Source organism: Bombina bombina, chromosome 6, assembly GCF_027579735.1.
Source record: "Bombina bombina isolate aBomBom1 chromosome 6, aBomBom1.pri, whole genome shotgun sequence".
Lineage (NCBI taxonomy): Eukaryota > Metazoa > Chordata > Amphibia > Anura > Bombinatoridae > Bombina > Bombina bombina.
The window spans coordinates 616,016,088-616,029,556 of record NC_069504.1 but is presented as its reverse complement, the minus strand read 5'-3'; the positions used below and the strand labels follow the sequence as shown (position 1 = coordinate 616,029,556).

At 38.0% G+C, this 13,469-nt stretch overlaps 1 protein-coding gene across 1 annotated transcript in view; it reads left to right on the top strand.

The window, feature by feature from the left end:
- The window catches only part of MCTP2 (multiple C2 and transmembrane domain containing 2), a 438,267-nt gene that overhangs the window by 420,974 nt on the left and 3,824 nt on the right, over positions 1-13,469 (top strand). The window contains exon 22 of the mRNA XM_053717625.1: positions 1,631-1,728. Within this exon, the coding sequence (XP_053573600.1) occupies positions 1,631-1,728 (98 nt within the window). The remainder of the gene's footprint in view (positions 1-1,630; positions 1,729-13,469) is intronic.

The following is a 13,469-nucleotide window of genomic DNA, read 5'->3' as shown; positions in this document are numbered from 1 at the left end:
TGCTAGAAGAGTTTCTGAATTATCTGCTCTTTCTTGTGAGTCTCCTTTTCTGATTTTTCATCAGGATAAGGCGGTGTTGCGAACTTCATTTAAATTTTTACCTAAGGTTGTGAATTCTAACAACATTAGTAGAGAAATTGTGGTTCCTTCATTGTGTCCTAATCCTAAGAACTCTAAGGAAAGATTGTTGCATTATTTGGATGTAGTTAGAGCTTTGAAATATTATGTTTAAGCTGCTAAAGATTTCGTAAGACTTCTAGTCTATTTGTTATCTTTTCTGGTTCTAGGAAAGGTCAGAAGGCTTCTGCCATTTCTTTGGCATCTTGGTTAAAGTCTTTGATTCATCATGCTTATGTTGAGTCGGGTAGAACTCCGCCTCAAAGGATTACAGCTCATTCGACTAGGTCAGTCTCTACTTCCTGGGCATTTAGGAATGAAGCTTCGGTTGATCAGATTTGCAAAGCAGTAACTTGGTCTTCTTTGCATACTTTTACTAAATTCTACCATTTTGATATGTTTTCTTCTTCTGAAGCAGTCTTTGGTAGAAAAGTACTTCAGGCAGCTGTTTCAGTTTGATTCTTCTGCTTATAATTTCAGTTTTTTTCATTATATGATTTAAACTTTGTTTTGGGGTGTGGATTATTTTTCAGCGGAATTGGCTGTCTTTATTTTATCCCTCCCTCTCTAGTGACTCTTGCGTGGAAGATCCACATCTTGGGTATTCATTATCCCATATGTCACTAGCTCATGGACTCTTGCTAATTACATGAAAGAAAACATAATTTATGTAAGAACTTACCTGATAAATTCATTTCTTTCATATTAGCAAGAGTCCATGAGGCCCACCCTTTTTGTGGTGGTTATGATTTTTTTGTATAAAGCACAATTATTCCAATTCCTTATTTTTTATGCTTTCGCACTTTTTTCTTATCACCCCACTTCTTGGCTATTCGTTAAACTGATTTGTGGGTGTGTGTGGTGAGGCATTTTGAGGTTTGGGAAACTTTGCCCCTCCTGGTGGGAATGTATATCCCATACGTCACTAGCTCATGGACTCTTGCTAATATGAAAGAAATGAATTTATCAGGTAAGTTCTTACATAAATTATGTTTTTTTTCCCAATGTAGCTCTTATAGGAAGGTTCTAGCTAATATATTTGCTTTTTAATTTCAGTAGTTTTTTTTTTTTATGTATATAATTCCCTGTTTAGCTTTATTATACCTCCTTCACCACCTCTATACATGGGTGCCCTGCTGCATTCTCTTAACTATGTTATGCATTATCATTGTTGCAGTGAAGGGGGATTTCGATTCCAAATGTATAATGGAATATATAACACAGTTGTATTTTTATTTGTACATTAGTGATTTCCCATTAATGAATGTAATAGAAATTATAGATACACAGTAAAATATTTGGAAAGAACTCTGCACTAGAGCAGTACATACAGATCTGGATGTTCTTTTCTACTTTTCTCTTGAGAAATATATGTGTAAGCAGGAAAAAAATGGACAAGCAACAGGTTTCACACTAATTCCTAACCTGTGAAGTTGCTCACAGTGCGTCTCCCAGCATTCATTCTTTCTGTACCAGGAATAAGCTTAAATAGATTTCCTTTTCTCCCTTTCAGGCATCAACAAATTTACAAAGAAGCTCCGGAACCCGTATGCCATTGACAATAATGAGTTTCTAGATTTCCTCTCCCGCGTACCATCAGATGTTCAGAAGGCAAGTTAAGATATTACCCAAACCATTAATAAGCAATTTGCTGCTGTTGTCGTATTGATGCAGTTGACAATGGTTACTAAAACTTGGTGAGACCAGTATGGTGGGAGCGTATTCTCTGTTTACTAAGACATTTCATTTAGAACTCCTTATATTGCAGCTGTCTTACTGGAAATTGTAATTTAAATATTGCTTGTTAGCATTTGATTAAGCAACCAATGGACATACATCAACCTATGTGGAACAAGGTGTATTTAAAAATGTTTTTATAGTGCTGCAGAAAAATACTGATCTCTTAGTCTTGATTGTATTTTGGTTTTAAGTATTATTCAAAGCCAGGGAGTCTAATTATTCTAAAGAAAGACCACGGCCAGTCTGTATTAAGACACTTAATATGTTAGGCAGAGTATGGCCTATACTGTATGATCTCAGTTTTTTTTTTTTTTTTTTACTAATAGCGTAGTTGGTATTAGGCAGAAAATGATTTTCTATTCTGTGATGTTCTATACATATGTGCACTGGTACACCTTGTCCTATTTAGATAATATCAGCTTATTAGCAGCATTGCTAAGGATTTTGTTCTCCTCTTCTAGGTGTGATAATAAAACATAGGATTCATAATCTGTGATCTATCATGGCAATATTTTTCAAACCTATATATTTTTACTATTACAATAAAACTAGAGTATATTAAAGGGCAATTTTAAACAATGTTACTTCTATTATCAATTCCTCTTTGTTCTATTTGTGTCTTTTGTTGAAAAGCAAGGACGTATGCCTAGGAGATGGCCCATTTCTGTAGCATGATATGGCAGCAGTTTTGCAAGAATGCTATCCATTTGCAAGAGCACTAGATGGTAGTGCTATTCTCTGCCAAGTAGTCTCCAGATGCCTACCTAGATATCTCTGCAACAAAGCAAATTTGATAATAGAAGTAAATTGGAAACTTTTTAAAGAAATGATATGCCGATTTACAAAATAATTTACCTTTCTATTTGGGCCATCAGTACACATTGGTTTAGTTAGATGACCAGGCAGTGTGCTGAAGCCCTTCTTCCTTCTGAAACCTTTCATCTCACTGGCTGGTTTTCCAGTTAAAAGAAATGTCAAGCTACCATAAAACTAATAAGCTAAATCATTAATAAATACCCATGTAGAACACCATATCTATTCATAATCAAACCTATTTAAAATCAAGCTAGATGTCAAATATGGACAGCTGCTATTCAGAATCACTTGAAGCAGCATAAATAACATGCCTATCTTGATGTGTACCCAACACCTTGCCAGGTGCATAGAGTGTTGCATGAAACAATACAGGCTTACTTTGTCCACTCCTTCATAAGGCACGTTGTATGAAAAGACAATTCAAAAACAAGGTATTTGTCTCAGTCACATAAATCTTCACCTAATTATGGTTCAAAAGTGCTAGCTGGTGAACTGCATTGTCTGCAGTGTTGCAAAAACAGCCAAGTATAATATCTACTAATGTTAATTTCATGTAATTGGCAAGAGACCATGAGCTAGTGACGTATGGGATATACAATCCTACCAGGAGGGGCAAAGTTTCCCAAACCTCAAAATGCCTATAAATACACCCCTCACCACACCCACAATTCAGTTTTACAAACTCTGCCATAAGCGCTTCTAAGCATTCTGAAACCCAATTCCTCTCAGAGTACAGTGTTTGTCAGAGGAATGTGAAGAGAGTATCGCCTATTTGATTTTATGATTTCCTTCGCGGGGAATCTTTTCAAGGGTTCTCTGTTATTGGTCGTAGGGATTAATCTCCTACCTCCCTTTTCAGATCGACGATATACTCTTATATGCCATTACCTCTGCTAATAGCTTTCAGTACTGGTTTGCTATCTGCTATATGTGGATGGGTGTCTTTCAGTAAGTATGTATCATTATTTAAGACACTCTCAGCTATGGTTTGGCGCTTTATGTATAAAGTTTTAAATATATATATATTTTACTTATATTTGCCACGAGTCAGGTCTATGTGTATTTCCCTTTGCAGTCTGGCAGTTTTGTTATGTGAATCATGTTTTAGGAAGTTTTTCTTACCTGGGGTATAGTCTTTTCAATTTGACTTGTTTTTTCTTTGTAAACTTGCGGGCAAATTAGGCTAGCGAGGGCGCAAAATTCTGTTATTTATTGCGTCATTTTTGTCGCAATAATTTTTTTTTGGTGCAATGTGCGTCTGTAATGACGCAAGTTCGTAATTTCATGCGTCTTAGTTGACGCTAGGTTGTTTGGCGGAAATTGTGTTTGTTATGATGCGAGCTGCGTCATTTCCGGATGTTTGTTGGCGCCAAAAAATTTCTCAACTTCCTTTTGCATACATACTTGGCACCAAAAAAAAATTGGTTTTTATTTTACCCAACTTCCTATATGCTCTTTGCCTTCTTTATGCTCAGAGGGCTATGCTATTTGCTTTTTTTGCCAATTTTAGCATTTGCATTTTTTTCCCATTCCTAAAACTACTATATGTGGAAATAAGCTATTTCTGTTTACATGTTATTTTTTCTTTTACATTTTACAAGATGTTTCAATCTGATCCTGTCTCAGAAGCTACTGTAGGAACCATGCTGCCTGAACACAGTTCTACCAAAGCTAAGTGTATCTGTTGTAAGATAGTAGAGATTATATCTCCAGCTGAAGTGTGTTACAGTTGTCATGATAAATTTTTGCATGCAGAAAAGGTTTCTGTTAGTGCTAGTACAGTATCTGTTGTTCCTTAAACATAGAAAGTACATGATATCCCTGTTGATATGAAAAATTATATTGCTGATGCGATACAGAAGTTTATGGCTGCTATACCGCCTTCAAATAAACGTAAAAGAGCTTTTAAAACTTCTCATAATACTGATGAAATGTGTAATGACCGGCAACATACTGATATATCCTCCTCTGATGAGGATCTCTCTGACTCAGAAGATCCTACTTCAGACATTGACACTGATAAATCATCTTATCGTTTTAAGATTGAGTATATTCGTTCTTTGTTAAAAGAAGTGTTGATAACTTTGGATATTGAGGAGTCTAGTCCTCTTGATAATAAATCCAGTAAACATTTAAATTCTGTCTATAAACCTCCTGTATCTACTCCTGAGGTTTTTCCTGTTCCTGATGCTATTTCTGATGTGATTGCTAAGGAATAGTCTAAGCCTGGTACTTCTTTTGTTCCTTCTTCAAGGTTTAAAAAGTTGTATCCTTTGCCAGTGGCTAAATTAGAGTTTTGGGGAAAAGTCCCTAAGGTCGACGGGGCTATTTCTACTCTTGCTAAACGTACTACTATTCCTATGGAAGATAGTACTTCTTTTAAGGATCCTTTAGATAGGAAAATTGAATCTTATCTAAGGAAAGCTTATTTGTATTCTGGCTATATTCTCAGACCTGCCATTTTTATGGCCAATGTTGCGGCTGCATCAACTTTTTGGTTGGATAGCTTAGCACAACGGGAAAAAGACTCTGATTTGCATAGTATTGTTTGTTTGCTTCAACATGCTAATCTTTTTATTTGTGATGCTATTTTTGATATCATCAAGATTAATGTTAAATCTATGTCTTTGGCTATTTTAGCTAGAAGAGCGTTATGGCTCAAATCATAGAATGCTGACATGGTATCTAAATCTAGGTTACTATCTATCATTTCAGGGTAATAATTTGTTTGGTTCCCAGTTGGATTCTATTATTTCCACTATTACTGGGGGGAAGGGATTTTTTTTGCCTCAAGATAAAAAGTCTAAAGGCAAATCTAAAGCTTCTAATCGGATTTGTTCCTTTCGTCAGAATAGAGAACAGAAAACCACTCCTTCCCCTAAGGACTCTGGCTCCAAATGGAAGCCATCCTTGAGTTGGAATAAATCCAAGCCTTACAAGAAACCAAAGCCAGCCCCCAAGACTGCATGAAGGTGCGGCCCTCAATCCAGTTCTGCTGGTGGGGAGGCAGATTTAAATTATTTCAAGATGTTTGGGCAGGTTCTGTTCAGAATCATTGGATTCAGAATATTGTTTCTCAGGGTTATCGAATAGGCTTCAGAATAAGACCTACAGTGAGATTTTATCTCTCTCACGTTCCAACAAATCCTGTGAAAGCTCAGACCTTTCTGAAGTGTGTTTCAGATCTAGAGCTGGAGTAATTGTACCAGTTCCCATTCTGGAACAGGGTCTCGGTTTTTATTCAAATCCATTCATTGTCCCAAAGAAGGAAAATTATTTTAGACCAGTTCTGGATCTGAAGTTTTTTAATCAATTTGTAAGGGTCCCAACTTTCAAGATGGTGACTATAAGGACTATTCTGCCTTTTGTTCAGCATGGTCATTACATGTCCTCAATAGACTTACAGGATGCATATCTTCATATTCCGATTCATCCAGACCACTATCGGTTTCTGAGATTCTCTTTTCTAGACGAGCATTACCAATTTATTGCTCTTCCATTTGGCCTAGCAAAAGCTCCAAGAATCTTTTTGAAGGTTCTCGGTGCCCTTCTATCTGTAATTAGAGAGCAGGGTATTGTGGCGTTTGCTTATTTGGTCGATATCTTGGTACTGGCTCAATCTTTTCATTTAGCAGAATCTCACACAAATCAACTTGTGTTGTTTCTTCAAAGACATGGTTGGAGGATCAATTTACCAAAAAGTTCCTTGAATCCTCAGACAAAGGTCACCTTTTTAGGTTTCCAGATAGATTCAGTGTCCATGACTCTGTCTTTAACAAACAAGAGATAAATGAAATTGGTTTCTGCCTGTCAAAACCTTCAGTCTCAATCATTCCCTTAAGGGGTTATGTGCATGGAAGTTTTAGGTCTCATGACTGCAGCATTGGACGCGATACCCTTTGCTCGTTTTCATATGAGATCTCTGCAGCTTTTCATGCTGAATCAATGGTGCAGGGATTATACTCGGATATCACAGTTGATATACTTAAATCCCAACATTCAACTCTCTCTGTCCTGGTGATTGGACCATCATCAGATTGTTCAAGGGGCCCTATTTTGTTCATCTTTCCTGGACTGTGATTTCAACAGATGCAAGTCTCACAGGGTGGGGAGCTGTCTGGGGGTCTCTGACAGCACAAAGAGTTTGGAAACCTCAAGAGGCGAGGTTACCAATCAATATTTTAGAACTCCATGCCGTTTTCAGGGCTCTTCAGGCTTGGCCTCTATTAAAGAGAGAATCAGTCATTCATTTTCAGACAGACAATATCAAAACTGTGGCATGTGTCAATCATTAAGGGGGGACTCGCAGTCCTTTAGCGATGGAAGAAGTATCTCGGATACTTTCTTGGGCGGAATCCAACTCCTGTCTTATTTCTGCAATACATATCCCAGGTGTAGACAATTGGGAAGCGGATTATCTCAGTCGTCAGTCTTTACATCCTGGGGACTGGTCTCTCCATCCAGATGTATTTGGTCAGATTGTACAGATGTGGGTTCTCCCCGAAATAGATCTAATGGCTTCCCATCTAAACAAGAAACTTCCCAGGTACCTTTCCAGGTCCAGGGATCCCCACTTTGGAGATGGTGGATGCGTTAGCAGGTCCTTGGTTTTACCAACCTGCTTCCATTTTTCCGCCTCTAGTTCTTCTTCCAAGGGTGATCTCCAAGATCGTATTGGAACAATTACAAGTGTTTCTGATGACACCAGCATGGCCTCACAGGTTTTGGTATGCGGATCTTGTCCCAATTTCCAGTTGCCAACCTTGGCCACTTCCTTTAAGGCCCAGACCTTCTGGCCATTTTTCAATCAGGATCTTAAATCGCTAAATTTGAAGGTATGGAAATTGAACGCTTAGTACTTAGTCATAGAGGAGTTCTGACTCAGTGATTAATACTATGCTACAGGCTCGTAAGTCTGTTTCATGGAAGATTTATTATCGGGTTTGGAAAACCTATATTTCATGGTGTTTTTCTCATAAATTCTCTAGGATTCGTAGAATTTTACAGTTTCTTCAGGATGGTTTGGATAAAGGTTTGCCTGCAAGTACCTTGAAGGGACAAATCTTCTCTTTCTGTTTTATTTCATGGAAAGATTGCTAAACTTCCTGATATTCACTGTTTTGTTCAGGCTTTGGTTTGTATCAAGCCTGTTGTTAAATCAATCTGTCCTCCTTGGAGTGTTAATTTGGTTTTGAAGGCTTTGCAGGCTCCTCCTTTTGAGCCTATGCATTCTTTGGATATTGGACTACTTTCTTGGAAAGTGTTGTTTCATTTGGTTATCTCTTCAGCTAGAAGAGTTTCCGAATTGTCTGCTCTATCTTGTGAATCTCCTTTTCTGATTTTCCATCAGAATAAGGCTGTTTTGCGGACTTCATTTAAATTTCTTCCTAAGGTTGTGAATTCTAACAACATTAGTAGGGTAATTGTTGTTCCTTCCTTGTGTCCCAATCCTAAGAATACTCTTGAAAGATCTTTACATTCTTTGGATGTTGTAAGAGCTTTGAAATATTATGTTGAAGCTACTAAAAAAAACTATTTTTGTTTTTTTCTGGTCCTAGGAAAGGTCAGAAAGCCTCTGCCATTTCTTTGGCATCTTGGTTAAAGCTTTTGATTCACAAGGCTTATTTAGAGGCGGTACAGTCTCCACCTCAAAGAATTACAGCTCATTCTACTAGATTAATCACCACTTCTTGGGCTTTTAAGAATGGAGCTTCAATTGATCAGATTTGCAAAGAAGCAACTTGGTCTTCTTTGCCTACATTTACTAAATGTTACCATTTTGATGCATTTGCTTCTTCTGAAGCAGTCTTTGGTAGAAAAGTTATTCAGGCAGCTGTTTCAGATTGATTATTATGCTTATGATTAAAGTTTTTTTTTGTTCTTGAAATTTATGTGAAATTTATGAGAGACTTATTTTTTTGTGGATTTAATTTTTTCAACGGAAATAGCTGTTTTTATTTTATCCCTCTCTTTCTAGTGACTCTTCTGTGGTCTCCCACATCTTGGGTATTTCTATCCCATACATCACTAGCTCATGTACTCTTGCCAATTACATGAAAGAAAACATAATTTATGTAAGAACTTACCTGATAAATTCATTTCTTTCATATTGGCAAGAGTCCATGAGGCCCACCTTTTTATGGTGGTTATGATTCTGTATAAAAGCAGAAATATATTTCCAGTTCCTTTTTTTTGTATGCTTTTTTACTCCTTATTTTATCACCCACTACTTGGCTATTCGTTAAACTGAATTGTGGGTGTGGTGAGGGGTGTATTTATAGGCATTTTGAGGTTTGGGAAACTTTGCCCCTCCTGGTAGGATTGTATATCCCATACAATACTAGCTCATGGACTCTTGCCAATATGAAAGAATGTATCAGGTAAGTTCTTACATAAATTATGTTTTTACGGTACTGATGCTTAATCCGAGCATCCTGCATCAAATACTTATAACTGGAGTCTAAAAGGGATCCGTTTCACATATATGCATAAAAATACTTTAACTATATAAAATTATTATTTTCAGAAGATTTAAGTGTTTGCATTTTTTTTCTCCCCCCCCCCCCCTATTATACAAGCTTTTACTTGGTTTTCCCATATAGCACTGAGATTTCAATTAGGGTGCATTACATATTGACCTGTATGGACGTGCATTGTAGGAAAATACACATGCACTCAATTGCCAAATTGTTTTGAATCTAGTTGAATACCTTATATTAACATAAATCTTATCTTACAATTTGAGTAAGTCTAGTGGTAAATTGCTTCTTTTTTATCATATTGTTTTGTTTTCAGTCAGCTTTACATAAGACTGTGTGAGTATGTTTAACAAATGTACCCGCTAATGCTACTAGTTAACCTCCCTTACTCAGGAATAAGTACCATGGTTGTCAATACAGTATAGCAGCACATAGCATGACTTTGTATTTTGTGAGTACTTTAGAATATTAAATTGCTTGAAATTGTTCTCCCTAAATAGGAGCAGGACAGCTAGAAGTCGACCTCTTGTGCTCTGTGCCTTGAAAAATATAGCTTTTCCACATACAAGGCAGATAGAAGCAGAAATGCTACAGACACATTATTATTAATATCAAGATAATATCAAAGTATTATTTTGCACTCATTTTGAATAAAGTTATGATTACAAGCTATTAAGTGCTATATGTGTATAGGTTTTGTCAGCTTCTTACTGACTTAGTTACTATTTTAGTATATACAGTATGTACTGATCCAATCCCTATAAGAATCTTTTCATTTTATTTAGTTTAAATCCAGATGGGGGGAATTACTTAGTGTGTCACAATTTATATATTTTTTTTTGTAGTATTGCTACACATTCTTTCTCCAGAGGAGAATTGTTTAGTATCTCAGGGCCAGATTGCCCTTCCGATTGGGACCAGTCTTATACACTACATGAATGTTCTTCTCTGTGAATGGGACAAATGTGTTATGATGAGAGACTGTACTCTTGGCGGGGTTGATCACAATATATCCGCTAGAACTGTAAAACGCACTGTCGTGCACGTGTTTAGAAGATGAGAGAATTCCTTCTAATAGAAACCCAAAGTAGTTGTCTTGTTTTCAGATGTAGGTTGTGCAAAACCGGAAACGGCACTTTCAAATCAATAAAAGTACATTTAAAATAACAAACTAACTATATGTTTAAATTATTAACTATGACAATATAGGGAATGACAATATAGTTAAGTATGGTGCAGTAGCGTATATAGGTTTTGCGCTGCCCTAGGCACTCAGAATTCTGCTGCCCCCTCCTATTATAGCCATTTTTGGCTATAATATTTTTTGCTCAGGGAGTACCATGTTTTTTTGGGGGGGTTTTCATGTAATTTCTAAAATGAATGTTCACCAGGGCTTGTAAAACACTTGCACACACCATATACACAGATATATACACACACACACACATCAGTTTCTTTTTAGGACCCTATGAAGGGACACAATATATTTTATATGACACCAAATACAGGGTCATCGTATATTTTATATAACACCCACTGCAGGAACACAGTATATTTTACACAACACACCCACTGCAGGGACACAGTATATTTCATACACCAAAAAATGCTGGGACTTTTTTTATAACGCCTAAAGCAGGGACACAGTATATTTTATATAGCGCCTAAAGCAGGGACACAATATATTTTATATAGCACCTAATGCAGGGACATGGATATTTTATACAACAACCAGCACTGTATATTTATATTGGCTGCCACAGTGCCACTGCTAGTGCCTTGGAGTTGAGTAGAATTTTCTAGCACATAAAGAGTCTATTACAAAAGAGGACTAATATAACCCTCTAGATACCATATCGTATATAAAAAATGACAGATGCTTAACCTTCAAGATACTTCTCTGCATGGTATTCCAGGTAGGTACCAGAGAGTTCCTAGTCCCAGTACAACCCAGTATTAACAGCACATGAGCCCAGTATCTCCTGCACAGATCACACACTATGAGCAAGGCTGCCTTCAACACTAATTTAATACCTTATAATATAAAGTATTTTATTAGCATTGAAAACAGACTCCCTTGCTCATAGAGTGTGTCCTGTACAGGAGATACTGGGTTCATGTGTTGAAGACAGCCTTGCTCTCATAGAGTGTGATCTTTCCAATGATGAACACCGCCCAGGCAAATGGCTTTTTCCTACCTTTATATTCCTGATAGCAATAGGGTATCAGCAGGGCACCAAGGCAGCAATGGCAGGCATCCCTTCTCCAGTTCAGGGTGAGTGTGACCGACAACTGTTAATTCTGCTGCTGCATGCCCATAAGGCCATTCACTTCCCGTGCACTGTGTGTGCCGCCCTCCTCCCTGACCCCTCACCAATCACAATACAGCTGCCTCTGTCAGACTGTTTTCGGGTCCGGGTGGGTGATGCCATCGTAAGCTGGGCCATGGTCTGAAAATGGATGTGTTCTTCAGGTTTACCATCAAATGGGGAGTACCGGAGTTGGATCTGATGGTATCTCGACAGAATGCCAAGGTTGGCATACCTTTTTTCTCTGTTTGCTCTCCTTCCACGAGTCATTGCTCGTATCATAGCTCCTGAGTGGCCTCACAGGATCTGGTATGCAGACTTAGTGGAAATGTTGTCTCTCCCTCCTTGGAGACTTTCTCTACTTCTACTTCAGGGTCCTTCCCTTCACCCAAATCTTGTTTCTCTGAAGCTGGCTGCTTGGAGATTGAACGGTTAGTTTTGTCTAAGCATGGATTTTCTGAGTCGATCATTGAGACCATGATTCAGGCTTGTATGCCTGTTACTAGAAAGATTTACCATAAGGTATGGTGTAAATATATTTATTGGTGTGAATCCAAGGGCTACTCTTGGAGTAGGGTCAGGATTACAAGGATTTTGTCCTTTCTCCAGTAAGGTCTGGAGAAGGGTTTGTCTGTCAGTACTCTGAAGGGTCAGATTTCTGCTTTATCTATTTTGCTGCACAAAAGTCTGACAGACGTGCTAGATGTGCAATTTTTTGCCAGGCCATGGTAAGAATCAGGCCTGTGTTTAAGTCTGTTGCTCTGCCTTGAAGCCTTAATCTTGTTCTTAAAGTTTTGCACTAGGGCTGTCTCTTCTTCTTGGGCTTTCAAAAATGAAGCTTCTTTGGAACAGATTTGCAAGGCTGCAACTTGGTCCTCTTTGCATACTTTTTCAAAATTTTATAAATTTGATACTTTTGCCTCAGCTGAGGCTTCTTTTGGGAAAAAGGTTCTTCAGGCAGTGGTGCCTTCTGTTTATGTCTACCTGTCTTATCCCTCCCTAGTTCTCCATGTCCTTTAGCTTGGGTATTGGTTTCCAACAGTAATTGAGAAAGCTGTGGACTCACCATATCTTAGGAAAGAAAACAAAATTATGCTTCCCTGAAAAATGTCTTTCTTTCCAGATATGGTGATTCTACGTCCCCTCCCTTTATTTTTTTCTAAACTTCAGACACCTCTGCACCTTGTGTTACTCTTCTTCTCCATTTTCCTTTGGTCGAATGACTGGGGTTTGAGGGGAGGGGAGTGATACTTAACAGCTTTGCTGTGGTGCTCTTTGCCTCCTCCTGCTGGCCAGAAGTGATATTCCCAACAGTAATTGAGGACCCCGTGGACTCACCATATATACGGAAAGAAAGAAATTTATCAGGTAAGAATACATTTTGTTTTTACTTATGTGCTTTTTTCCTTTGAACATATATATGGCTAGATTACGAGTTTTGCGTTAGGCTTAAAAAGCAGCGTTGGCCGGTCCCAACGCTGCTTTTTAATGCCCGCTGGTATTACAAATGCTGCAGGTACTGCTCACTTTTTTGGCCAGACTCGGAAATACCGCAAATCCACTTACGTCAATTGCGTATCCTATTTTTTCAATGGGACTTGCATAGCGCCGGTATTACGAGTCTTCCAAAAAGTGAGCAGTAGACCCTCTCCTGTCAAGCCTGGTACCGCATTTTAAAGTCAGTAGTTAAGAGTTTTACACTACAACGCCGTAGCATAAAACTCTTAACTAAAGTGCTAAAAAGTACACTAACACCCATAAACTACCTATTAACTCCTAAACCGAGGCCCTCCCACATCGCAAACACTAAAATTAAAATTTTAACCCCTAATCTGCCAAACCGGACATCGCCGCCACTATAATAAATATATTAAACCCTAAACCGCCGCACTCCCGCATCGCAAACATTAGTTAAATATTATTAACCCCTAATCTGCTGTCCCTAGCATCGCCGACACCTACCTACATTTATTAACCCCTAATCTGCCGTCCCCATTGTCGCCACCAC